This window comes from Trichomonas vaginalis, chromosome V, assembly GCF_026262505.1.
Source record: "Trichomonas vaginalis G3 chromosome V, whole genome shotgun sequence".
Taxonomy (NCBI): domain Eukaryota; phylum Parabasalia; order Trichomonadida; family Trichomonadidae; genus Trichomonas; species Trichomonas vaginalis.
Window position 1 is genome coordinate 28,756,429 of NC_067207.1, and position 26,312 is coordinate 28,782,740.

At 31.7% G+C, this 26,312-nt stretch overlaps 15 protein-coding genes across 15 annotated transcripts, besides 5 other annotated features; 5 read left to right on the forward strand and 10 right to left on the reverse strand.

Annotated features, from left to right (window-relative positions):
* Positions 1–784: 784 nt before the first annotated feature.
* Positions 785–2,887: a mobile genetic element.
* Positions 2,888–2,955: 68 nt separating this feature from the next.
* Positions 2,956–2,982: a mobile genetic element.
* Positions 2,983–3,531: 549 nt separating this feature from the next.
* Positions 3,532–3,928, reverse strand: TVAGG3_0421060 (uncharacterized protein; the record flags this gene model as incomplete). The annotated part of the gene is made up of 1 exon (XM_001322994.1): positions 3,581–3,928. One exon carries the CDS (start codon positions 3,926–3,928, stop codon positions 3,581–3,583), a length of 348 nt encoding a protein of 115 aa, XP_001323029.1.
* Positions 3,929–4,349: 421 nt separating this feature from the next.
* Positions 4,350–4,386: a mobile genetic element.
* A 605-nt stretch (positions 4,387–4,991) lies between these two features.
* Positions 4,992–6,035: a mobile genetic element.
* A 576-nt stretch (positions 6,036–6,611) lies between these two features.
* Positions 6,612–6,649: a mobile genetic element.
* A 39-nt stretch (positions 6,650–6,688) lies between these two features.
* On the reverse strand, positions 6,689–8,442 carry TVAGG3_0421100 (lysosome-associated membrane glycoprotein family; the record flags this gene model as incomplete). Its single annotated transcript, XM_001322993.2, has 1 exon — positions 6,850–8,442. The coding sequence occupies one exon, from the start codon at positions 8,440–8,442 to the stop codon at positions 6,850–6,852; it is 1,593 nt and encodes a 530-aa protein (XP_001323028.1).
* Positions 8,443–9,926: 1,484 nt separating this feature from the next.
* On the forward strand, positions 9,927–10,276 carry TVAGG3_0421110 (uncharacterized protein; the record flags this gene model as incomplete). Its single annotated transcript, XM_001322992.2, has 1 exon — positions 9,929–10,210. The coding sequence occupies one exon, from the start codon at positions 9,929–9,931 to the stop codon at positions 10,208–10,210; it is 282 nt and encodes a 93-aa protein (XP_001323027.1).
* A 376-nt stretch (positions 10,277–10,652) lies between these two features.
* Positions 10,653–11,888, forward strand: TVAGG3_0421120 (anterograde synaptic vesicle transport; the record flags this gene model as incomplete). Its single annotated transcript, XM_001322991.1, has 1 exon — positions 10,656–11,843. One exon carries the CDS (start codon positions 10,656–10,658, stop codon positions 11,841–11,843), a length of 1,188 nt encoding a protein of 395 aa, XP_001323026.1.
* Positions 11,889–11,923: 35 nt separating this feature from the next.
* Positions 11,924–12,817, reverse strand: TVAGG3_0421130 (uncharacterized protein; the record flags this gene model as incomplete). Its single annotated transcript, XM_051233437.1, has 1 exon — positions 12,379–12,786. One exon carries the CDS (start codon positions 12,784–12,786, stop codon positions 12,379–12,381), a length of 408 nt encoding a protein of 135 aa, XP_051103167.1.
* Positions 12,818–13,211: 394 nt separating this feature from the next.
* On the forward strand, positions 13,212–14,598 carry TVAGG3_0421140 (ankyrin repeat protein family; the record flags this gene model as incomplete). The annotated part of the gene is made up of 1 exon (XM_051233438.1): positions 13,926–14,096. One exon carries the CDS (start codon positions 13,926–13,928, stop codon positions 14,094–14,096), a length of 171 nt encoding a protein of 56 aa, XP_051103168.1.
* A 131-nt stretch (positions 14,599–14,729) lies between these two features.
* On the reverse strand, positions 14,730–15,146 carry TVAGG3_0421150 (50S ribosomal protein L30e-like family; the record flags this gene model as incomplete). The annotated part of the gene is made up of 1 exon (XM_001322988.1): positions 14,730–15,146. The coding sequence occupies one exon, from the start codon at positions 15,144–15,146 to the stop codon at positions 14,730–14,732; it is 417 nt and encodes a 138-aa protein (XP_001323023.1).
* A 168-nt stretch (positions 15,147–15,314) lies between these two features.
* Positions 15,315–16,302, reverse strand: TVAGG3_0421160 (protein delipidation; the record flags this gene model as incomplete). The annotated part of the gene is made up of 1 exon (XM_001322987.1): positions 15,353–16,207. One exon carries the CDS (start codon positions 16,205–16,207, stop codon positions 15,353–15,355), a length of 855 nt encoding a protein of 284 aa, XP_001323022.1.
* Positions 16,303–16,404: 102 nt separating this feature from the next.
* On the reverse strand, positions 16,405–17,748 carry TVAGG3_0421170 (unfolded protein binding; the record flags this gene model as incomplete). The annotated part of the gene is made up of 1 exon (XM_001322986.2): positions 16,471–17,748. The coding sequence occupies one exon, from the start codon at positions 17,746–17,748 to the stop codon at positions 16,471–16,473; it is 1,278 nt and encodes a 425-aa protein (XP_001323021.1).
* A 494-nt stretch (positions 17,749–18,242) lies between these two features.
* TVAGG3_0421180 (uncharacterized protein) lies at positions 18,243–19,890 on the reverse strand (the record flags this gene model as incomplete). The annotated part of the gene is made up of 1 exon (XM_001322985.1): positions 18,268–19,875. The coding sequence occupies one exon, from the start codon at positions 19,873–19,875 to the stop codon at positions 18,268–18,270; it is 1,608 nt and encodes a 535-aa protein (XP_001323020.1).
* Positions 19,891–20,686: 796 nt separating this feature from the next.
* TVAGG3_0421190 (small-subunit processome assembly) lies at positions 20,687–21,296 on the forward strand (the record flags this gene model as incomplete). Its single annotated transcript, XM_001322984.1, has 1 exon — positions 20,691–21,260. The coding sequence occupies one exon, from the start codon at positions 20,691–20,693 to the stop codon at positions 21,258–21,260; it is 570 nt and encodes a 189-aa protein (XP_001323019.1).
* A 502-nt stretch (positions 21,297–21,798) lies between these two features.
* On the reverse strand, positions 21,799–23,177 carry TVAGG3_0421200 (arfaptin homology (AH) domain/bar domain domain-containing protein; the record flags this gene model as incomplete). Its single annotated transcript, XM_001322983.2, has 1 exon — positions 21,891–23,177. One exon carries the CDS (start codon positions 23,175–23,177, stop codon positions 21,891–21,893), a length of 1,287 nt encoding a protein of 428 aa, XP_001323018.1.
* Positions 23,178–23,250: 73 nt separating this feature from the next.
* Positions 23,251–24,649, reverse strand: TVAGG3_0421210 (glycosyltransferase family; the record flags this gene model as incomplete). The annotated part of the gene is made up of 1 exon (XM_001322982.1): positions 23,302–24,612. The coding sequence occupies one exon, from the start codon at positions 24,610–24,612 to the stop codon at positions 23,302–23,304; it is 1,311 nt and encodes a 436-aa protein (XP_001323017.1).
* A 13-nt stretch (positions 24,650–24,662) lies between these two features.
* TVAGG3_0421220 (twister family) lies at positions 24,663–25,163 on the forward strand (the record flags this gene model as incomplete). The annotated part of the gene is made up of 1 exon (XM_001322981.1): positions 24,663–25,163. The coding sequence occupies one exon, from the start codon at positions 24,663–24,665 to the stop codon at positions 25,161–25,163; it is 501 nt and encodes a 166-aa protein (XP_001323016.1).
* A 93-nt stretch (positions 25,164–25,256) lies between these two features.
* Positions 25,257–26,150, reverse strand: TVAGG3_0421230 (uncharacterized protein; the record flags this gene model as incomplete). Its single annotated transcript, XM_001322980.1, has 1 exon — positions 25,257–26,150. The coding sequence occupies one exon, from the start codon at positions 26,148–26,150 to the stop codon at positions 25,257–25,259; it is 894 nt and encodes a 297-aa protein (XP_001323015.1).
* Positions 26,151–26,312: the final 162 nt, after the last annotated feature.

Consider the following 26,312-nt stretch of genomic DNA (forward strand, 5'->3'; position numbering starts at 1 on the left):
TAAATACCTTATTAAATTTCCGCTGAAAATTAAATTTTGTACTCCTCATCTTCGTTCATTGTTGGGATATTAAATTTTGAAAAAGATGTTGGGGATGTTTTGTATTCTGACACTGGTTCCAATTTCATTTTATCAATGTGATAAAGTTAATACCCCAATGAGATTTTCACATCAAACATTAGACCCTAACTCTTACCCATCATACAAAACATTTTATCCACAACTTAAACACATTTTCTTTATCATATCCGTTTCAATTATCCGGGAATTCATTTATTCTTCATTCAAAAGATTTATCAAATATTAAATTTAGAATAACTGACCTATTTGATTGTGATTTAGAATTTATGAATGAAATATTATGGCAATTTCAAATAGAAAATAAGCTGATGAATAACGGATTAAATATTTATTTTTAAATCGTAATAAATGATTAAACAACAGCAACTTAAGGCGCAAAACGCCCGGTCCTTCAGACCATTACATACGCCATAATATGCATATAATTCAAAGACGGCAGAACAAACGCAAGGTTGAAATATGGAGATTTGGAGATAGTATTGAAAAATGACATTTCGAATTCGTTTGCAAAGTGTGCAGTGATATCAAATATAAAAGAAATTTATTTATGAATTCTAAAATTAAAGGTATAACGGATGATATAACATCAATTCCACCAGAAGAACAGAGATATTATGCATTAAATGCATTTCCTAAAGTTTTGAAGATTGGAAGATTTAATTTAAATGAGGAATTCATAGAAGGTTTCCTAAACGACATAATGAAGAAGGTGGATAAGGAATATGTGGATAGTGAATTAAATAAGAAAGCAAATTTGGTTTATGTTGATGAAAAAGATAATGAAATTAAAGAAAGAGTTGAATGGTATCATGAATGGACATTGGAGACTTTTAAAGTTAAAGCTGATACAGAATGGGTTTCAGGATGTTTTAGACTTAAAGCAATAAAACATATGTTGATGAAAATTATGCAAAGAAGTCGGAAGTAAATGATGTGATTACAAGCATGAAAAATGAAATACTCAAACATTATATCCTGTTGGTTCTATTATATACGCAATGAACTCAACAAATCCCGCAACATTTTAGTTTGGTACGTGGAAGCAGATTTGTAGATAAATTCTTATACTGTGCTAGATATTCAAAGCAAACAGGAGTTCGAAGAAAATTAAAGAAGCAAACTTACCCCCACACACTCATACAGGAACTACAAACTTTCTGGCGACCATAGCCATCTCATTAAGAGACCACCCATTATACAACTCAGAGTATGAAGCTGCAATGACGTTTTATCTCCATCTTATAACAATGCAGCAAAAAAGACTTTTCGACAAACTGAACCGGGGGAAATCATGTCCATATACTTTCACAACAAATCCAACAGGCTTGGTAAAGATTATATGCCACCATTTGTGACTATATTCCATGGTACCGATTCATTGAACGCGAATTGACCCAGACCTTGGGTCAAGGCTTACCGAATGAACTAAATATATTTATGTCTGTAATTAATTAGTAATGAATAATGATGAACTGCAGAAATACAATTTTACGTTAAATGTTACGTTAATGTTTCAGGTATTCAATAATTAATTATTTTTGAAGAAACTGAGGTGTCACTATGTCACCATGTGTCACCAGGTTAATTAACTTCTTGAAAAAATGAGACAACATGACATTTCGACAAACAGTCCTGGAAATAATATGTTTACGTTAATGTTTACGTTAATGGTTCAGGTTATTCAATAATTAATTATTTTGAAGACACTGAGGGTGTCACTATGTCACCATGTGTCACCAGTTAATTAACTTCTCTGAAAAAATGAAGACAACATGACATTTCGACAACAGTCCTGGAAATATGATGCAGTCCAAAAATAAAGTTAGTTTTAAAAACTATTTTATTTTTTTTATTCCTATATAAATGACAGCAACAAACACAACAGTAACTTTATCGTTTTCTGAATGAAAAAGTTATTGATTCATTAGCTGAGGAATTATTGTGGCAGAAACTAAAACCCTCAACGAAAGAATTGGTGAAAAACAAGATTGATTTACATAACTACCTCAAACATGATGGAGGAAGAGGAAGGAAAACTGTACAGCTTTATTAGCAAATAAAATATCAAATTAACATTATAGATGTTGATATCAATAAATCGTACAATGATGAACTTAAAGAAACAGTTGAGAAAAGATATTTTATCAAAAACTTTCGATAAAGATGTTATCGTTAAAACCGCTTTCAGGAGGTCTTTCACATTTAAATTGCAACATAATTTCTTCTATGCAGTTTCGAACAGAATGATTAAATGCTATTCTGCAAATGATTATTGATGTTGATATCATGACTTCTATTGATGATTCAAAGCGTTTCTTGTAGTATTATGGCTGATTCAAGAGTTCGAAAGAATGCAAAAACCAATCAATACATACTCATTCATTCGTGAAGTTATGATTCAACATTAACTAGAACGTAAACGATATATTAAATGATTTGAATATTAAGGTAAGAGTTGAACAGAAGAACGAAGAAATAAAGACTATCATGAATGAAAACAAAAATGTAAACATTGACGATAAACTTGCCCAGAGCATAGTTTGATGGCATCAGTGATTTGAAGTACATAATGACGGTGGAACATGAATTTAGAAAAAAGAAGTTACATTATTTAACACTGTTCAAGCAATTAATCGTTACCTAATCATTTGATTAATGAAGCATACGATAAAGTTTTATAACTTCTGCAGCTTAACGAAAAATGCAAAAAGTAATTTTGAAAAAGCACGTAGTAGATATGCAACATTTAATGACTTCTCCATTTGTTTTAGTGAAGATTCTAAAACTATATCAAAAGGAATATTATAAATTTATGTTATAGAAAAATTCGACAATATCACATATTGAGTGAGAAACAGTCGTTTTACAAGATTTTGTAAACTTCAGAATTTCATCTCTTAAATGCACTTTTTCACTATGATGTGATGAATATTTTTTGAAGAAACATGGCCTTAGCATATATATACATCATTATCTATCTTTCAACTGTTTCAGATCTTAAAATTGTTGTATTTACCAAGTAGAAATTAAAAACAAAAATAAAAGTCAAAAAACACTGAATTTTTTTACGAGTAATGTATAGCGCTGAAAATTCACATGAAAGGAAGTCAAACTGTTAGCCATTAAATTTCCTTCCAACAAGTGATAAATTCAGAGCATAATGTGTTGGCATAAAAAAAAGAAAAAAAAATGCAATAAATTCAAGCCATTTTGATTATGACTTGTAAATATTGTATATTATGTTTTTTCGAAAAATATAAGTATCAAGATCTAGATATGCTTATGGTTTTTCAATTATTTAATGCTGAAATAAATTCATATTGAATTTACCCAGCCAAGATCTTTGCAATAGTGCGTAACTGGTAGAGATAGACTTAGTATATAAAAGGTAAGAAAAATTGATCACTTCACTTAATCGAAATTTTTTGTTTTGATTAAATGTAATAGTGAGTTTTATTTATAAGGTCTAAAAATCGTAATATAATATGTAAATGAATATTTATTTCTTCTTAATGGACAAAGTAACGTTGATACTTGGAAATTCGTCAATATCATTTGTTTTTCCTGCAGCAGAGAAAAGCTTTCTCATTGTTGAACCAGAGATAACAACCTTCTTTGAAATTTTCTTTTCCTTTAATTTGTCCTTCTTTGGTTGTTCTTTTCTATCCTTTTTATCCTTCTTCTGTTGTTTATCTTTCTTTTCCTTGCGGTCCTTTCTGCCAACCTCGTCGAGGGACTTATTAAGCTTAGCTTCAGTCTCCTCTGTATATTTTGGTGCCATAGGAAATAAACGAGCTGTGGCGGTTTTTGAAGAAAATTTATCTTTTTCAAAAATACTGTTAAACATGTATTATAATACATCAGTACATTATAAAAATTTATGATTTAGCCACATTTGAACATTTTCATAAAATGTTGGAAAATTATCCCTCATAGTATCAACTCTAATGCGTTGGATAAGATACTCATATTGATATGTAGTTATATTCTCTATCTTATATGTATTTTCAAGGCCAAATCTTAAAACGATATCTAGAACAATGTGGTATTATTGAATGATCTAATCATATGATTCTGCCTAGTATATTTTGCATTCATACCTGCCTTTATCTTATTAAAAAGAAATAATTAAGCTATGATAACGAAATTTTAACTCGAAAATGTCTAAATTTATCATAAACAGCTGAATCTTGATCATTGTTAGCACAAGTTATGGCCATTTAGATAATAAGGAGTTTATATGAAGCATAAAACTGTTTAATACCATGTAATAAACAGAAATTCATCAAAAGTGACAGCTCTCAATTTTTTGACATCTGTAAATTCTAAATTGAATGAGAAAAATGAAATAATACTAAGCATAATACAATATTCTAGATTTAATTATAATTAGGAAAAAGTTAGTTTTGAGAGTACTTTTCATAGGCATATAGAATGAAATCTTCTGAAAAATAATATCACATAAACTCATATTATTTTCTAATATATAACTATTTTATATAAAAATCAAATTCAATGATCTTAAAAGCGAAGGATAAACCTCAAAATTTACGAATATAATGAGTGGGAATATAATGCTTATCTATCATAAAACCATATGAAATATCAATTTTTGCTTTACGCCTAATTTTTGACGACAATTAGCAAAAAATGTTAAATGTTAACACTCAGTCCATTTGAATATGAAAAATAAAATTGACTTTGATTAAATGTTTTTATTTATCATGCAATTCTTCTTGCGACCAAAGATTTGAATAAAAGTTCAAAAAATAAGATAGCTTAAAAAATAATATACGGTAGTGTTTACTAATAGATGAATAGTATATAAATTCTATTAAAATGGATTTGATCCAAAAAAATATATAAATTTGATCATAAATAAAATCGTTTTAAATTACTTCTTCATTTAAGGGTGCACACGAGAGGATCATGTAAACTTCAGAATTTAGAACCTTATTTTTAGGCATTATCTTGGCTACCTATTTAGGCTCGAAAAGCAAAAAATATCAAAAAATACAACTTGACTCCATTATGACCCTTTCATGGAGGTAGTTTTTATCCGCTAGTATTTTCCCTTTGAATCTCTATACAATTCGAAATCAAATTCAAAACTCAGTAGAAGAAAGGAAGAATCGACTTACTACGGTTGTAATACGAATAAATGCATATATTTAATTATTTTTATTTACATAATAATTGTTTGAAGCTCATATTCCATCAAATTTTTAAATAAAAACATTAAAATGTTGAAAATGTTCATATATTTTAATAGGGTTTTGGCACTTTATTGAGGAATTACTACATACATAGTCGAACTGAACTTGATATTTTGAAATTTAAATTATTTATCAAAATTAAAATTTAACTTGAAATTTATAATTATTTAGTCATATTTTGCATAATTCTAAGTAGATTTTGTAAAAAATCAAGAAAGAAAAATTTTAACGTGCTTTATTTTTTCTTTTTTATAATAATACATATTATTATATAATTAACATATTCATAATGTTTCACCCTTTCAAAAATATAATCCTCCTCCTCCTCTCAAATAAACGTACATACGGGTGGCCTCTTTTTTCAAAAAATTAAAATTTGAAATTTTGGGCTCAAATATTAGAGATTTTTTCAACCTTCAACGATATATGTTGTCTATATCAGACCTCCTTTCTTTTTGATACTTAACATTGTTCCTAAATCTTAGCCGTTAAGGCTGTTCTGAAAATATTTTTTTTTCGAAAAAATTCGAAAAAAATTCTTAAAATTCAAAAATTCCTTAATTCCTGAGGATTTTGGGAAAAAGTTTTTACATGAACATGTGTATATTATATGAAGTATATTGATAAGGTAAAAATCAAATTTTATTGCATATTCATCGAGAAAATAAACTAACGAATCCCTCAAAATTGAGAGGGTAATCCTCCTCCTCTCAAATAAACGTACATACGGGTGCACCCTTAAATTATAACAATTATTTTTGATTTTATATTTTTTTGGATCAAATCCATTTTAATAGAATTTATATACTATTCATCTATTAGTAAACACTACCGTATATTATTTTTTAAGCTATCTTATTTTTTGAACTTTTATTCAAATCTTTGGTCGCAAGAAGAATTGCATGATAAATAAAAACATTTAATCAAAGTCAATTTTATTTTTCATATTCAAATGGACTGAGTGTTAACATTTAACATTTTTTGCTAATTGTCGTCAAAAATTAGGCGTAAAGCAAAAATTGATATTTCATATGGTTTTATGATAGATAAGCATTATATTCCCACTCATTATATTCGTAAATTTTGAGGTTTATCCTTCGCTTTTAAGATCATTGAATTTGATTTTTATATAAAATAGTTAGATATTAGAAAATAATATGAGTTTATGTGATATTATTTTTCAGAAGATTTTGTGTTCTTCTTCAAAATTTTATTTTTTTATTAAAAAGAATCTTTACAAAATATACATTTACTTTAATTAATATTTAAAAACGTGCTCTATCAAAAGTTCCAAAAATTCAATATTTTAGCTTTTCTGAGGTGTCACTTTTAATCAATTTCTGTTTACAACATTATGACTGTTATTATCGCAAAAACATTAATAAAATTAATAAAATGAATTTTTAAAAAAATTCACGTAAGGAAAAGATTGCTTTTGACTTTAAAAGCAATATGAAATTTAGAGAACATTGCTCTCTATTATGTCGCTTGTGGACTCAGACTTTTCAAATTCTGGCTTGAATGGGTCTGTTTCATATTGGTTATTTGTAGTCTATGTGACATTGGTTTGTGCAGTTTCTGTTGGGAAGTTTGTATCTGGTGCAGAAATTGTAGCTATGTCGGCTGCATGAACTTCGGATTCACTGCTACTACTTGTAACGTCATGTGGTTGTTTCTTCAGTCTTACAACAACAACTATAACTATAATGATAATTATCAGCACAGCAGCGATAATAACACCTATCATGATATAGAAATTCTTCTTTTCCATTCTTGCGATCTTATTCTCTTGGTTGTCTGCTTTGTTTGGAACAGGTTTCTCTTCTGGAGAGCTGGAATTTGTTGGTGCTGGTGTTTGTACTGGTGTCTCAGGCTGTTCTGGTTGTGGATTCTCTGGATCTGGGTTTACTGTTTCATTGCCTGGGTTTACTGTTTCATTGCCTGGATCAACTGTTTCATTGCCTGGGTCAACTGTTTCATTGCCTGGATCTACTGTTTCATTGCCTGGATCTACTGTTTCATTGCCTGGATCTACTGTTTCATTGCCTGGATCTACTGTTTCATTGCCTGGATCTACTGTTTCATTGCCTGGATCTACTGTTTCATTGCCTGGATCTACTGTTTCATTGCCTGGATCTACTGTTTCATTGCCTGGATCTACTGTTTCATTGCCTGGATCAACTGTTTCATTGCCTGGGTCTGGGTTGCTTGGGTTAAGAATCGCCTGTCTCTTTTCCTCTGTAATGTATTGATCTGTGTTTGCAAATGTATCTGTGGTTCCTGAAAGAGTAATACCATCAGTCTTGGCGCCTTCGAAAAGGACGTAATTGTTGAAAGTGCATGTAGCAGCTTCATCTTTTGCCTTGAAAATCAAATATTGTTCTGCAGGAGCTTTAGGTGACTGGATAGAAATGTAATTGAATGTAGCCTGGGTACTATAGAAATATAAAAGAGCCAGACCACAGTCGCCATTGTTTGTTGTGGCACATGATTCTGAGTAATCTTTGAAAAACGTGTATTCGAAAGCAGGAGTGCCTGCTGAAGCAAGTTCAATTGCAACCATATTAGAGCTTGTGCCCTCAACATTGATATACTTTGCTTCACTTATTGTTCCTGACGTATAAAATCCTGAACACCACGTGGTATAGCACTGGGAAATGTTCACTGTATTAAAATAGACTGTACCAGTAAGAGCAAGCGGGCGTTGGCAATTACCACTAAATGCAACATCAGATGGAGCGCATTCGGTAATTGAAGTCTTTGTGAATTTGGAAATTCCATTTCCATCTGCATAAACGAACTGGCCTTGGTTTTGGAAATTTGCTTCATCAGTATTTGTAGTGTAGCATTTATTTGCGACTGTGCTGTCAATGACACAATTTGTTTCATCTAATCTGATTGCACCGGCTTTTTTATTAGAATTAATGTTGTTAAAGTAGCAGAGAACGAGTGCAACATATCCGGTATTATGGTGTATATAAAGGGCTCTACCATCTTGTCCATTTCCATTCAAGTCTTTGAATTCTGCTCCATAAATATAGAAATTGCCTTGTTCTGTATTAATATATCGACCATCACCAGGAACGGTTGTTGATGCTGTAGCTTCTTGGTTTGGCCAATAATTAGAGAAAGGAGGAGTCGACATGATAATGAATTTGACGTTTTACCGGGAATTGAGAGTAATTTCAATAACCATCGGTTTCTCAATAATATCGATTTAATTTTGCATTCATTGTCAAATTAACAATAGTAATAATAAATCATAAACGTTATTGCTTTTATTCAGAAAAAATTCAATAAGAATATAAATTAATCATTGCAATATAATAATCATGCTTTGTCAAGTTAATAGGATGATTTTATTAATTAAATTCACAAGGTGATTGTTTTGAGATAATAAAAAGAAACTTTTATTTTTAGTACATATTTAAAAATTTAATAATGGTTTTATTATATTGTTTGAAACCTTTGCCGGTTTATTTCAAAAAAATTTTTGACACAAGCTTTTGATAAAATCTTGGTAAGGAAAAATCAAAGTAACAGAAAATGTTTACAAAATGATATACAATGTTTTGGACGCAGAATTTTGCTTGACAAACTTTGTTGATTAAGGGGGTAGGTTTGAATAGTTGTAAATTTTTTAATAAAATCACTTTTTCTCCATATCGCGGCAATATTTTTGGACAAGCATAAGTGTTATGAGCACAGTCATAGTCAGAGTAGGTACTGACAAAGTTTCGACGATCACACTATTCTACGTATGTTTGTCAGTTACTAACAAAAAAATTACTTAAAATTGAATCAAGTCATTAAATACAAAACTAGGGTTTGCGAAAATGGTAGAAATGATCATTGCTACTATTTCCCCATAAAAATAGGAGAACAGAATTTTAATACACAGCAATAACGTATGTAATTTAGCATGTAAATTGTAAGTTAAAATTCTTAAATATCCTTCAATACATGCTAAGTTTCTAGACATCCATTATTTTATTTTTATTTGAAATAAAGTTTTCAAAAATGAATTGCCTTGTTTAGAATTTTTATAGCATATATAAAATAATTCCTTCAATAAGCCTGTGTTTATCAACTTCTAACATTTCATAAGGATTAAAGACACGGCTTTTGAATTCCTTAAATTCAATTGACAAAATCTGGATATATACACATACAAGATATATCTTTATGTACCTTCTGATATTGCTGTAAATGAAATACGACTAAGTTGCTTTGTATTTGGTCCTTATGATCTAATTACCTTACCATGGGAAAGGGTATCATTTTGGTGGGATACTTTATCAATATTCGCATTCGTTTTATACAAGCTCGTTTATATGTCTAGCGACAATACAATTTAACACAGAATATTCTACATAAGTAAGTTTCAGCATAATTAAAGTTATTTGGAAACTTTCAAACCATCTATGTGACACTTAGGACCCTTACAACCATAATATAATCGATGTTTAGTAATTTAAGCATGCCAACATAATTTACAGAAAAACGGAAGTGAAATATTCCATCAAAATAAAGAGGAAAATTGATAGAAGCAAAAAAACGAATATGCTTACATAAAATATCCAAATTCTGAGAAATTTCAGATTTCTTTAAAAAGTGTCAGTTATCAAACGATGTACAACTATTCAGGTGGTATGTTTGGATGCTTCCAAGATTGCCAGATTTGTTTACTTGGCCTTTTCTGTTTCCCATGCTTGAATTCTTGCAACTGGGCTAGATCTCGTGGTGAAGAATGCACATTATGTCATCTCCTTATGGTTGTTCATCCTTATTGGGTACGCAAGAATGTTATGAGAAAAGTTGGTCAAAATGACAATGACTGCATGGATTGCCTTTGCACAACATTTTGCATGCCATGCGTTGTTTGTCAGGACAGTCGTGCACTAAAGAATTAAATTCATGTACTCTTATCCGACCGTCCCTATGTAAAAAGTTTCATTATTAAGAAATTTATAAAAAACGTTTTTTATTTTTTTGCTTTTTGATGTTTCTAATGTGTTTGTTTATATTTATGGATTTATGCACTTTTTGTTTTTAAATATAAAATGCTACCATTTTTAATTTATTTTATGTAGATCTATATCGAAATGCAATTACGATGTGTATTAATATTGCTTGTCACACCTGATCATTTTCTATAATTGTTAAGATCAGGAAGCTTTCATTTTTAGGAAATTAATTCAGATTCGTATGTATGAATTGGAACTATCCATGATAAAAGGAAAATGCTAAAGAAATGTATGTGCATCTTATTTTGTATGAATGTGAAGATATATTATATAATTTTGACGTCTTAAAAAATTCTGACATTTTGTCAAATTATTGTCAAAAATATTACTTATGCTGAGTGGAGTAATAGTCACTGATGAAATTGGGGAAATTTTGGTCGAGAGATACTATACAAAGACTCTTTCTCGGCAGGATGTTGACCCGATATGTAAATTAATCAGAGCACAACAAAAGATTTCACCAATTATCTCACAATTCGGATTAGTTTTCGCATCTTACTATATTAAAAAAATGTATTTTATAGGCATAGCATACGAAGGTACATCAACTATTGCACTATCATCGCTTGTTATTGAGTTTGAAAAAATGTTAGAAAGATCTCTTAAGTCAGAATTATCAGTTGATACAATGAAAGTCGATTATCCGATTGCATACGTCCTTTTAGATCAGTTCATTGATGCTGGATATCCATTTATCGATGAATTTAATCTTTTATGTTCTTCATTCAACGATACAACAAAAGATACGATTGGTTTTGAGATGCAATCTCCTTGGAGAACATCATCGCCTGTTAAATCTGCTCAATATATCGAAATTACTGTTGATGAAGAAATTCATTCTCGAATTAATTCAGAAGGAAAGTCCGAAAACCTAGTTGTAGCAGGAAAAGTCAATATGTTCTCTCGGTTATATGACCCTTCAAACGTTAATTTTGTTTATTTACTTCCTTCTAAGTTGGAAGATTATTCTTTTCACAGATGTATTGATCCATCATTACATTTATCAAGGAAAATGCAATTTATACCTCCAGATGGTCAGTTTACGCTAATGTCTTACACTTGCAAGGCTAATATCACGAATTTACCAGTTTTCGTAATACCAAAGTTTTCTTTTTCAAAAGTAAGCGTTATTTTTGATATTTCGATTAGACTTGCACCAAATTATATCAGTAGTATTAAGAACATTCAGATTTCTTTCAATTTACCAAAAGGATTCCATCAACCATCATGTGCAGCTGGTACTGGATCCATGAAATATCTAAAAGGACAAAATATGTTGATTTGGTCACTTGAAGCTACTGATCAAAAAGAAATTTTATCTTTAAGCGGTAGCTGTTCAATTGATGAAGGAATCAACAAGAATTCTTGTGAAATTCCTATTTTTGTTGATTTCAAACTTGAAGATACTTCAATTTCTGGTTTTAAGATTGAAGAAATTGATCCGATTAATAATGTCAAGTGTAACAAGGTAATAAAGTATCAGACAAGAGCTGGAAGATATATCTTCGACAACCAATAAAGATTTTAGTGATTAATTTGTTATTTATAATAAATAAATTATTTTTTAGATTTCTTATTATTTATTTACAAGATATGGCGGTAGATCTCAGTGATAGAATCAAAATATTTAATAGAATTTAATAAATGTTAGTTTATTGAAATTATTTTCTTAAAGAGAATGCAGTAATTCAAAAATAAATAATGTTTTGAATTATAGGCTATGTTCCTAGGACTTTGCAACTATGAACTATGATATAATCATGTTTTTAAATGTAACAATGATTATCTGGATTTTATTTGTGGAAGTTCAAATGCATCGAACTTCATATCAAATGTTTTGTAATCTAAGGCTGCAATCTGATGAGTAAATTCAGTTATTTGAATGAAATATCTTATAATCAACTAAATGGCGCAGCAGCAGTTGATGAATTTAAGTAGATGAACCTTATACAACCCATCGATCATTATATAATGTCAAACAAAATATTTGGTATAATTTTTTCAAAAATTTTGTTGATTCATAGAGATAAATGATTGATCATCACCACAAATAGTTACTTTATAATGATCTTTCTATTATTTAGTTTAGATTTGTTATACTTTTGTGGTAATGTTTTTTGAATTGTTGAAGGATTAGCAATATATGCAGCATTCGGTTTACTAGCTAAAACTTCGTTACTAGGTGAAAATCTTAAAGTTGTTCTTGTAGCTGCTGCTGTTTGTGCAATTCTATTCTTTTCAGAAGGAAAACTGAATGAAATGTCTTTAAGGACATCAATGCTTAATTTCATTGAAACGGCTTCAATTATATTGGATATATCAATAATGTCTGAGTTTTCGGAAATTAATGAACGAAAATTCGAATATGGTGCGTTTTGAACCTCAGGTATTGTAATAAATGAAAACTTTGACTTCCAGTCTTGCATCTCATGCATTATTACTGCTTGTGATGTAAGGCTCATTGAAGAATAAATTCAATGTTTTTAGTTTGATTGTTGTAAAAAAATATCGATAGAAAAAATTTTATCAAAATTTTGGAGTAAAAGATGTCCTTTTGATAGAAACTCAAAGTTCTTCATGAGTTATTTTGAAAATAGTTACAGGCAATTAATTCTAACTTTGAATTGTAGAAATCTCTTCTGATGTTCAAGTGTTTTATAACATTTGGAAACTTTAACTTCCTTTTCTATTATGTTTTATAATCAAATGTTATAAGTGTTTAATATTGGGCTGAAAATGTCCATGAGTTTATTTAAGGAGTATGGTGGCAAATTTTTTATGACTTGTGAACCGTTTTCCAGCAATTCCTCAAATGATTAGGTCACTATTTAAATAAAGCACTAAATTTTGGAATGAAATTTTCGAATGTAAATTTTCAGATTTTAGAAAACAAAGTAGGTCATGTATTTCGAATACATCGGAGCTCATATAAGTGATTATATTAAAAACGAAAACTTGTTTGATACATTCCACATCGAATCTATCAAAACAATAATGAAATACTCGCATTTAACAGCTGATGAGTATATTGCTCTTCTCAAACAATCTTCATCAACCATCAAATCCAAAGATATATATGCCTGTACGCGAAAAGCAAATATTACCATCCAAAATCTCGAAGAAGTTGTTTCAATTCTTAAGTCTCTGAAAAGATACATGAAATTCAATATATTTGATGGTATTATTGATTTTTTAAAGCAGAACTAGGAATAAATAAACGATTCTACGAACGAAATAGATATAATTCAAGATAAACCCAAAGCATTTCAAAATGAAAATGAAAATGCAACAAAAGAGACGACTATCAATGTAACTAATGAAAGTCACAATCATTCACGAGATATTTTAACTAAAATTGAAGAACTTAAGAGATCTAATGATTTTGAAGCTGTTTACAATTTCCTTGATGAACTTTCTTCGAAAGGAAATCATGAAATGATTTCAAAATCATGCGAAGAAGGACTTTGGAAAAAGATTTCTAAAAAAAAATACATGTGATGAACGGAATGTTCTTCATATTGCATGTCTAAACGGAAATCTTAAGCTTGTTAAATCACTTATCGAATGTGGTTGTGATAAAGAAACAAGGACTAAATTTGGTATGACTCCACTCATGTTTGCATCAGATCATCTAGACGTTGTTAAATATCTTATCTCCTTTGGAGCTAATAAAGAAGCAAAAGATCATCAAAATTGGACTCCACTCATGTGTGCATCACAAGAGGTCATCTTGACGTTGTTAAATATCTCATATCCGTTGGAGCTAGTATAAAAGCAAAGAATTTGGATGGATATGATCCATTCATTAAAGCATTACTATTCAAACGTGTTGAAGTTGTAAAATATCTTGTCTCAGTTGGAGCTGATATAGAAGAAAAGATTGTGAATGGATTTACTCCACTCATTTTGGCATCATATTATAATTCAATTGACTCTGTTCGATGTCTTATCTCACTTGGAGCTAATAAAGAAGCAAAAGATGATTCTGGGAAAACTGCACTTAATTGGGCATCAAGAATTTGGTTATCGTGAGATTGTTCAATATCTTTCCTCAGTTGGAGCTAATAAATAAACAAAGGATAATCCTGCAAAACCGCATTGATGGTTGCAACAGATAAAGTAAAAGATTACTTAAAAACTATTTGGCCAATCAACTCAATCATCTTCTTATTAAAAAAAATCATTTACTCAACTTTTCAAAATTATTATTTTATATTTTAGTCTAAAATAAGATTGAGAATTCTAAAAAAAAAACATCCTGAATAGTGATTTCGAGTGCCAATACTGTCTATTGACAAAATAAGCATATTTCAATGAATTTTCCATGATATCGGTGTCAAGAAAATTAACTCCAGGAGATTTTTTGCGTATTATTGGAAAATGATATAAAATCAAAATAATTTGATTAAGTAAATGTCTGAGGGAATGATGATTCTGGAATGAATTGAGTAAAAGGCATTAATAGATTAATTATACTTTTATCGGCTGAATCTTTAATTGCTGAAACAGTAAGTGACTTCATTCCAACTTCTTTCCCTAAACCTCTTGGATCTAATGAGCAGCAAATAATTGGAATATTTTTCTTTGAGCACATGAACAAAATATGATCTACAAGTGATGGTGGATTAATGCATGATGCAACCACAACAATTTTTGCTTTCTTCCCAATAATAGATTTGTTGGTCGAGTTAATTCTGATTTCTACTTGTTTTTCTCGAATAAGTTTTTTCAGCATCGAAGCAATAGCTGTAGTTCCTTCTTGGTTTGGACTTGGATATGTGATTTTCTGATCGAGATTAAGAATTTTTGGAGCCTTTTCCATGAAAAATGTTTTTTGAATATCTAGAGTGCAAATTTTAATATAAATAGTATAAATGGTTTCATTTTTACTATTTAATTCAAAATTGTCGATAAATTATATCAAATAATTCTAATTTTGAAAAATTATTTTTTGATACTGAGAATGATAAGGATTTGATAATGTAGATAGAAATATTTACAAACAAATGTACAAAAATATAACCAATACTATTCAAATTCAATGACATCTTGAAGGATATCATCAAGTTTTGATTTTTCTATAACAGCTATAGGCGATTGTATGCAACCCATAAGTTGCATAATAAGTTCTTGTATTGAATCGTCACAATAAAATCCAAGCAAAACAGAAGGATTGATGTTCTCTATTTTCATAGATTTGAGCTTTAACTCAAAGAGAGAATCATATGGTGGGCCTGTTAATGCCTGTTTTGTGACATGTGGATCAAAATAATAAAAATAATCTGAATCGAAGCCAATAAAATAAAATGCTGAATCATTATGTCCGCTAACAAAGCCCAGTGAAGAGTTCATACATAATGAAAGAAAGATGAATGAAATGTATGGTTTTTCGATCTTTTCCAATCCGAACAATCCTGGAATTAAAATTAAAACAGGATAATTTGTAGATTCTAGTTCTTCGTATATAAATGTGGAATCTTGTGGTACAATACAGTTTAAATGCAGCGATTGAAAAATTGATTTATATGCAGAAGCAATTATTGATGGTTTTGCCCAATTACCAATTGGTAAACCTAAAGAATTTGCATGTGTAACAATGTTTTGGATTCCAAAAGGTGCTTCTGGGATATCAAGAAATAAATCCAAAGGATTCTTGTCTATACCGAATGTTGAATTATATAAGTCTGGAAAATTTTTGTGCAATCTTAGTATATATTGACATACTAATCCTTGAGAAGATCGAAAACAACATCCCCAACCACTATCGCAGCTGAGTGTAGAGTTTTCGATAGCTTGAAAGTTATTTCTGTAGCAAAATCTCGGTATTTCAGCTAGAATTTGATTAGCATCAACATTGGTATCATCAGAATTTATAACTTTCATTTATTTTTATGAATAAATTTTTAACGCTATTGGCTGTATAGCTCCGAATAAGTATGTACACAAATAACAGTCATTCATTAATGTTAATATTCTCATGAAAAAATTCATGTTTCTGCTAGATGACAATTGTTATTGATAACCTTGAAACACAAAGAAATATGATAAAGATTTTCTGTGGAAATTAAAAAAAATAATAATTCTCAAATTCATCTAATATTTTTAGTTTGTTTAAATCCGAATTACTAACTACTAATTTTAAACATTTAAAGATCATTTCTTTCGTTGAAAGACTTATCAGAAATAGCCTGTGCCTGTTGATTTTCTTCGGCGATAGACTTTCTGTGTGTATTCTTGTAGAATGAGTCAGGATCATCAAATCTGTTTCCGTTTGCATCGACTCCGAAGTCCTTTGAACGTCCGAAATCTTCGATACCCCACTTTCTCTGTGTTTCCCATCTGTCGTGGCCACCCCATCTGAAGTAGACTTCGTTCTCCTTCGGGACGATCGGATAGAAGACAACTTCGGCCACTTCACCTGCGTATGTAAGATTATCTGTAACGAGGAAGTTATCGAAGAGCTGGCCTGAGTTATCCTGGTGGAGATCAAGTCCCAAGTAGCAAAGGTCGTCGAATTTGCCGAAATCTTCGTCCGGAGTGTAATCTGGATTTGGAATCTTTCTTGGACGCCATGTACCCATGTAATTTGGATTTGGAATCATCCTTGGTTCCCATACAGCTGTAAAGTTTGGATTTCTGATCAAAGGAGGCTCCCATTCTCCATCTCTTTCGTCATCCCAATCTTCTGGCTTTTGTACACTTGGATCTGGGATACGGCGGCGGTCATCCCAGCCTTCTGGCTTCTTGTCATCTGGATCTTGTATCCATTCCCTGTCATCCCAATCAATTGGCTTCCTATCGTAAGGATCCATGATGTATTTCGGTCCTTCGAACTCAAATTCCTCTTTGAGGGTGCCTTCGTATTTGTTGCGGCCATCGAGCCAGATGTCAAATGATCCGTTGGTGCCGAGGTAGAGAGTATAAAGATGGGTATGGCCATCTCTCTTCGGTTCTACGTGCTGTAGCATCTTAAAGTTTGTACCGTTACGGCTGATGATAAATTGGATTAAATCTGTGTGGGCAAAACAGACATCGGGACCGAACATGAGAGAATATGGTGTACCACCTGTGAAACGGCGCTGATCAAGACCATCAGGAATAAGCTTGATGTAGGCACCACCACAAATGATTGGCTTATCCATTTTAAGTGTATATTGGACAACTAATGGACGATTTTTATCTGTCCAGCACTTCTGAAAACGAGCGGATATAGCATAGTTTCTAAAATCATCTAATGTTTTGATACCTCTCTGTTTTGCTGGATCACCGGGTGTAGAGCCGGCAGTTAATTGCCAACGACCGAATGGTTTGCCCGGAGGATGCTTTTCGGATTTAATCCATCTCTTTGTCCATCCATCGGTGTTGAATCGTTCCTCAAAATAAATTTCGGAACTAATAGTACGAAGTAATAAAAAGAGCGTCATTTAAAATTTATTTTTGGTCGCGTTGATACGAAAAAAAACTTTTGTAAGTTTTTTTGTTCATTAATATTATAATAAATATAATGTATACTAATTTTTCTATCGGAATTAATAGCAAATCTGATGTTTTTGAATAATTTCATAATTTCGTATTTTCAAAATTAAGATTCAGAGACCATTAACTATGTATCTTTATCTGAATACTCAAGATTTGGCCATTTTATTCTTTACAAATATACATTATCATATATTTCAAATGCAAGTCAAATCAAAATATCATATCTAGAGCCAAAAGACTATATATATGAATGTATGATATAGTAAACTTCACTATAATTATATATTGCAAAGATTTCATTTCAGTAAATATGCAAAATTGGGCTGAAACAATTATGAATCATATTGTAATAAACTAAATTCTCAAGATATTAAAGAATTTGTGTCGAATTAAGTAAGAATGAGATATATTTTGAAAAAAATGAAGAAAAAAAGTTAAATGTATAAGAAATAATAAGCAACTGTTTACTCATTCTGAGAGTACTCGTAGACTTCCTCTTCTTCCTCAGTAGTTTCGTCATCAGTTTGTTCGTATTCTTCAGCAACAGATTCATGCTTATTTTCAACAGGTTTCTTCTCAGCTGGTTTCGGTGCTGGAGATGCTGGTGCTGCTCCACCGTGAGATCTGTGTTTCTTTCCTTTGATTGGGCAAACTTGTTCAAGCTTCTCTTCGAGCTCTATGATTCTCTTTTCTGCATCTGCAACTTCCTTTGGATCGACATCCATCTGGCAATCTTCTCCTGGTTCGAAAATCTTGAACCTGTTTTCGGTCTTTCTGAGGAATTCATCGAGTCTGAGCTTATCTCTGACGATCTTGGCGGCCATGAGACCACGTGCGTCCTGTAATTCCTCTTGTACGCGGTTGAGATGAGATTCTGTCTCATCAAACTCCTTTCTGTAGTTATCGATGCGTTCTTTGGTACCTGCTGGTAATGGTGGTAATTCGTTCATGCACTGGTCGAGCTTTTCCTTTGCTTCGGCGAGCATATCGTTAAGAACATCGCGTTCTGAGGCTTCGTCGTCCTGGATCATGGAGTAAGCCTTCATCTTGCCTTCTTCGAGTGTCCTTGTCAAGTTCTGCTGTGCTGTCTTGAGAAGTTCCTCGTTGGATGGAGCTGCATGAGCTCTTTTGACGGCTTGGATGAGAGCCTTCTGCTGCCATTCGAGAACACTAAGGAGATCATCAATTGTATCTTGCTGCTCCTTGAGTGTAGAACGGGCGCGATCAAGGTCGTATTTACGTTTAAGATTGATCTCGGACTTGAAGTTGGACTTTGTGTCCTTGCCTGGGTTTAATTTGCCAGACTCGATGGCTGTAGCTGAGTTCTGTGTAGAGCGCTTGAATGATTCGCGGATAAGCTTGATATTGCTTGTAGCGTTCTTGCTGATAGAGCTCATGGAAGCAGAAGCGAAGAAGTTGATGTTCTGCTCATGAATTTCTGGCTTTGTGAAGAGCTGGCTGTATTCAGCGTCTGTAAGAGTATCAAAGTCAATACGAAGGATGAGAGGAACAGCCTGAGCTGGGTTGCGGTTGAAGATCTTAAAAGCGAATGGTTTGAGGTCCTTTGGATCAAAACCAAGAGCTTCAGCTGCATCAATGCAACGATAGATGATATACATTGGTAAATCAAGCATACGATCATCCTCGAGTGCCTCGACAAGAATATGTCCAATTGCTTCGATTTCATCAAGTGGATCATTATCATCTTCTTTGTTCTGTACGGCATCAATCAAATCTGTAACTGCTTGAATTGGATCGATATGTGGCTCGTTTTCAATTGATTCACGAGCCTTTTCGGCGATCTTTGGTGCTTCCCATTTTTCTGCCATTTCAAGAACGCCTTGTCTTAAATACGGCTGGCATGCATAGCCTAAACCCTGAGCAGCTGACATGAATGTAAGAAATACACGTGGATCGTACTTGAGTTCTTCGATTACAAGTTTTTCTGGATTTTCGTGCCAGAGCTGCTTGAACTTGCCAGAGAATTTTTCAACAACAGTAGGATCAACATTGAGAGTGATTGCTCCATACTGGATTTGGTATGGCTGAGCTAAGACTGGTTCTTCACTCATTTGAAACTTTTTTTTTCTCTCAGAAAAAAAAAATTGAATGAAAACGGAAAATTAACTCCTTACACTTCTATCGTCCCAAGATGATAGAGTGAAATTTCGATTTAATGAATAGGAGGTGTAGGCTCATCTCAACTTAGGAATTATACAAATCTTCTATAACAGAAACAAAAAGGGTGATATTACAGTAAAATTTTGAATTTGCCCAATACTAATCATCAATTGGTTATCTTTCAAATCCATGATTATATATGAAGCATATTGTAATATATTTTGTGCTCAATATGCTGTGTATCTTACTTGAATTATAAAATTTCATAGATGAGTCAATAATATGCATTATTAATGATCATATTAACGTAGCTCCTCCTAGGATAGTCATGTACTTATTGAATGCAATATTTATAATATATAAATTTCCTTTTTTGGCAATATTGATTTTGAGATTTGTAATAAATCGATTAAAATCTTAAAATATGAAGTAAATAGAGTGTGTGATTACAAGTAGCTAGGCATGAATTTACTTCAAGGATTTAATATGAATATGAAAGGGAAAAAAACATGTCAATTAAAGCAAATATATGTACGGACCTCAATTTTATATAATTTAGACAATTCTTAGTATATTATCTCTTTTAAATATATATCTTGGTGTTAATATTGAAGATAGTAAGCATATTGTGCCAGAACAATGGCGCAAATAGTTTCCAAACTGTATAAATATATAACAGGATAGTGCATGGCATGTCAAATATAACTCGAAATTATGATATTGATGTTTGAGTCTTTTAAAAATTGTCACTTTTCACAAGATTTTGATGAGTGCACAGAAACCAGAAGGCAAAACAGGCATTGTTTACATATCCCGTATTCCACCACACATGAAATCCGGTAAGCTACGCCACATTATGTCTCAATATGGTCCAGTAAAAAGAATGTATCTTAAAAACGAACCAATGTGGAGATACAAACAACGTCTTGAGAAGGGTGATAGAAAGGGTAGGCTTTTTGAAGGCGGTTGGGTTGAGTTTGAATATAAAGTTCACGCAAAACAATGCGAAGAACAATTAAATGGCAAGCCAATCAATTTAAAGGGACGTTGGCAAGATGATATTATGACACTTAGATATTTACATGGCTTCAAATGGAAAGATCTTGAAAACGCACTTGAAGAAGAGCGTAATAAGAACAAGACCACAGTTTCTAATGAAAATGAAAAGGCAAAGGCTGATGCCAAGAAATTCCTCAAGCATACAAAGGCTATTGCTGCTGGTGCAAAGGAAATTTCCAAAGAACATAAAAAGATTGTTAACGAGCAAGATGAAGACGATAATGATGGCGTTTTCATTGATGCTGATCAGAAATTATCTGATGAAGATGATGAATAGAGAAACAAAATACAGAATAAAATTGTTGATAGAGATTATTAAATTTTTATTGATTTTTATTTGTCATTCTAGAGGAAGTTATCTGTATAAATACCATGGAATGACATTAAAAGTCATTGTTGAACTTTGTCGCTGAATAGGGTGTCATTCCTGGGTACTCTCATAGAAATTATCCATAGAATGGCATATCATGAACATTTCGTATAATTTTATCTGCTTATTCCCACTAGCTAACAGTTTAAACACCAATTTCTATAAGAATATCACAACTGAAAATGAGTGACAAGTTATGAGTGTGGAATATTGTATCATTCAGTGGGATTTGTGCATGAGATGTCCCATGAAATGGCATATAACAAGCGATAAGAGAGAAAATTACTCTCTTTTCGCCCAAGCTTCGGTAATCAGAAGAAGATTGACAAGCATTGCGTCATTTCTGTGCAAATGCAGAGGTAATGTCACTAGAATGACACATAGAGAGATAAGAGTAAATATATGAACTTAAATTTCTTCACAAAGCTATAAAAAGTAACACTTTATGCAGATAAACGATTCTCTTTAAACAAAAAACCATAAAAAATTATAATCTGAGAAATATAAAATAATTATCATATCAAAATCATACAAAAATCAATCAAATGCTGGTGCAAGATTATTCACCGGTACCTTGATCTTGATGTTTGTACTGGTTGTGCATAACGCGAATCCTGGTTCCGCGTTACTTGCAACGACAATTGCTCCTTCTTTGAGCTTGTATCCGTTGCACTTTGTCTCCTTTATGCATTTCATGAGTCTCCTTTGGTTCATTACCTTTCCGGCCAAGAAATTTGTTGGAATAACTGCAGATTCGCCAGTTGAAGTGACGCAGATATCTGCTGTTCCATTAGATACGGAGTAAACGGTAACTATCGTTCCGGCTGGTATTTTTACGTCTCCATCGTATTCAGATGTTAAAACATCTTCGTAAACGGCCAATTCATCATCGAAATATTCTGCGGTAGGAATGAATTCGGTAATATCGATAGGTAGCTCCGGTGTTGAAAACTCTACGAAAGTAAAATCTTTCGGATCTTTATTAAAGACTGGATTGTTGTATTGAGGATGATCTGCATCGAAATCGTAGATCTTTTCTATCTGCTTCATCTGCATGGCGCATGTTTTGTTGACTGCGGCAAGAGTTTGAATTACTGTTGAAAAATCTTTCAAAAGAGTATTAACTGTATTCTGGCGTGCAACTTCTGCTTCTTCCCAAATAGCTAATGTGATATTGTAATCCTCGTTAAAGGTTAAGCGTCCTCTATTTAAAGTATCAAGTGAATTCTCGAGAGCTTTTTGACATTCAAGGAAAACAATTTTCACTTGATTGAACTGTTCCTTCAACTCTGGAGTACGATCCGCTTTAAAAATGTTGTAGGCCTCTAGGGCCTTATTGAATGCAATATCATATTGCTCCTTCGCATTTTCGTAGGCAAGTTGCTTCTTCTTGAGTTCTTCCATACTTTTCTCATAGTTAGAAGTCATTCTTTGATTTCCGCGGACATATTGATTTCTGATATCAGTAAATTTTGAAAGGAAAATATCGTCCATCTTCTTAACAAAGAATGATACATTATCTGGATCAATAATAGATAAAAACATCGCGTCCATAATTTCTTTCAATCTTTGTTCCGGAACTTGTTGTTTAGAATCATCTTTCTTTCTCTTAAATATAGATTTTGAGGCTTTAGATTTGATGTTTTCTTTTGGTAAACTTTTATATTTCTTGTTAAGTTCGGCTTGAATATTATCAGTTGAATTTTTGAAATGGCTAAGTGAGTCTAATATAGTGTTCATTAGGTCTATGTTGGTTTTAACTGCGTTTTGAAGTTCTAAAAACAAACCTTCATAAACAAGATCAACCGAAACATTCTTAGACATTTTTAAAAAGTGATAGTTAAAAAGATTTATAGTATTAAGAATTAAGACTTGGGTCAATATAAGAAACATGGTGTTCAAGTTTAATATTTATAATTAACAGACAAAAAAAAATAACTAAAATAAATTATATGATTTTTCGTTCTAAACGATAGTATTGAGGTCTTAAAGGATAGTTTCTGTATCCTTTCTCTGCTTGCCATTTGATAGTATTTATTGGCCAAGCATATATATAATCTTTTGCCGCAGATTTCGGCCATTTACCTGTTTCTTGAGCTTCTAAGAGTAATGAAACGGCTGTGTTAAATTTATCTACAGGGAATGGTTTCGTGTCAACTTTGCCATGCAAAAGAAAGCCATTTGTATAAATAGACCAAATTCCCATTGCATAATGAACGGCAATTGCAGGATAATCCAGGCATTTCGATCCACAAACACATACAGCAGTTCCTTTTTGCATGAAAACGCAATTAAAGTTCATTGATCCTGCTGTTGTTATTAAAAATTTTGTGTGAGCAAGAAGTTTACCTGCATCTATAGTTGAATATGCAATTGACTCATTAGCGATCTCCCAATTGTATTTTGGAAAGTTAGTTTTGGCACTTTCAAATAATTCAGGAAGATTATTGATTGTTCCCCAAATTCCTTTTATTCTGTTGAGGAAAATATATCTATTGGGAACAATTGAAGAAAGATTTAATGCTGCATAAAACTTTTCGTGAAGAATTTTGAGACCATTCACTAATAAGGCGTTTGCTCCTTCTTTGGAAACTATAACACGGACGTCAAGTGCATATGTCCAATATTTAGGTAATTTATGAATTCTCGACTCGTTGAAACCTAATATGCCACAAATTTTTCTAGCTGGCTTTTCATTAAAATTAATGAAAATATCTGCATCTCTTAAGTATTCCTGTGGCATTTGAATGAGTGCTGATAACATGTCACCCATAAAATGTCCATATTCAAGATGATGAGAGTAAGCCATTACGATTTTATTGTAATATTCCCATGGATTTGGACTTGGTTCAAGATATTCTTTTTGCTTCTTTATGTATTGCGCAAATTTTATGTTGTATTGGTTTTGGGCTATACCCCACGCAGAAAAGTAAACATTTTGAAAATGATAACACATTCTAACTTCTCTTACCAATGCATGTGCATATACAGTTATCTTTGTATATAAATTCTGTGAATGCAATTGTCTGATTGGATCATCAAATTGAGATTTCCATGTAATATTTTCATATATTTCGACATTGCTAGCATATTTTGGATTGATTTCTGGTAGCCTTTTGTCAATTAGATTACGATGCAATATTTCATGCTGGGAAAAAGGGAATAAAGAGAAAATGATAAAAAGTATCAAGCAGCAAAGTGTAATATTCGCTTTCTTGACTTGATAATATTGCGATCTCGACTTAAAAAGTAATTTCATCCTCTAAAAAAATTTACAAGATTTTAGTGCACGTTAGTAAATTTTCAAAAATGGAAAATGGAGGTGTAGACATCCTTGCTCTTAAGCAAATGTTTGAAGACTGCAGTCATAAAGAAGAAGAGCACCAAGAATATTTTGAGCAAGTCATTGAAGAAAAAGAGAAAGAAACTTTCTGGGATGACGATGAAATTACTCCAGTTGGTTTCTATAAAGATTTATCAGATGACAGGCCAGAACCAAAATACCACATACATTACAAACAATGCATCGGAACAGGCGATGTCTATCTTGGTCTTAATATGAACGACCCATCTAATGCAAACATCGATGCTGTCGTTATAAAAGTTGCACTAAATGGTACCCAGCCAGATGATATAGATCTTAACGTTATGAATGGCTTTCTTGATCTTCGCTGTCCAAAATATCATCTTACACTCAAACTTGATAAAGTTCCAGATGACAAAAAAGAAGTTTCCGCGAAATGGAAACAAGAAACAGAAGAACTTACAATCGAAGTTCCTGTTAAGAGAGAAGAAATTAAAATTGTTTAAAAAAATTAATATAGATACTATCATGATTTGAAAGATACATATTTATACAAGTATTTTATTTGAAAAAAATATCAATTAATGATTGGTCAAATCTTATTTATGAGGTCTATGATTTTTATGATGAGACGAACTTGATCTTTTTGACGTTTCCTCTGAAGTTTGATCTGATTTGATAGATTTACTTTCCTTTTTGTCTGTTTGATTGTGCTTATGATGAGATTTTGATGGACTGCTTTTCTCTGAAGTTTGATCTGATTTGATAGATTTACTTTCCTTTTTGTCTGTTTGATTGTGCTTTGATTGAGATTTTGGTCTAATAAGTTTCTCTTTTGGAGGTATACAATTATTCTTAGACATGGCATTATGAACAAGATTTTCTACTTTATGATCATAAAAAGTCATTTCTTTGTAATATTTGCAAGCCTTTTCGATATCACCATCCGAAACTTTCACATCACTAATATCATCATGAGGTTTTTGACGGTGTGTTTCCTTTTTATGAATGATCTGTTCAAAAATATTCAATTCATCCGAATCATCATCTTGCCATTTGTGATCATATTTTGCAAAAATCTTTATAATGCTATCATCTTTTGGAACTATAGGTCCGATTTGGATTTGAAGATTTTTTTCATTGGATTCTTTTTCATCGGATTCTTTTTTATTTATCCAGTCCTTACATATTACTATTCCTGGATAAATCATATTGGGAATAGCATAACCTTCATATTTGTGTGATTTATAAGAAATGCCAATTTTATAAAAATCTTCATCGTCAATGACTTTGACATGTACAGAAAATGTAAGTTTAGGAATAAATCTGAACACTAATGAAACTTTATCTTTAAGCTTATCTTCCAAATCAGAATCAATTTTTATCTCTATTTGAGAACTTGTTAGTTCTGTGCTATTGTAAGCTACTTCTTGTATCACTTCTGATTTTTCATTATCCGCTTTCAATTTAATACCCTCGAATGTAGTTTCCATTTGGAAAAATAAATATTTAAAATTAAAATTTCCAACAAACTTACTATTAAAATGGCTGCTATCATTGATTTAAGTAATATACCAATTTGAGTGTAGAACCATCAATGAAAGACAGCTTTTTGATATTATTTCAGGCTCCGGATTGGCTAATCGTCGAAATTT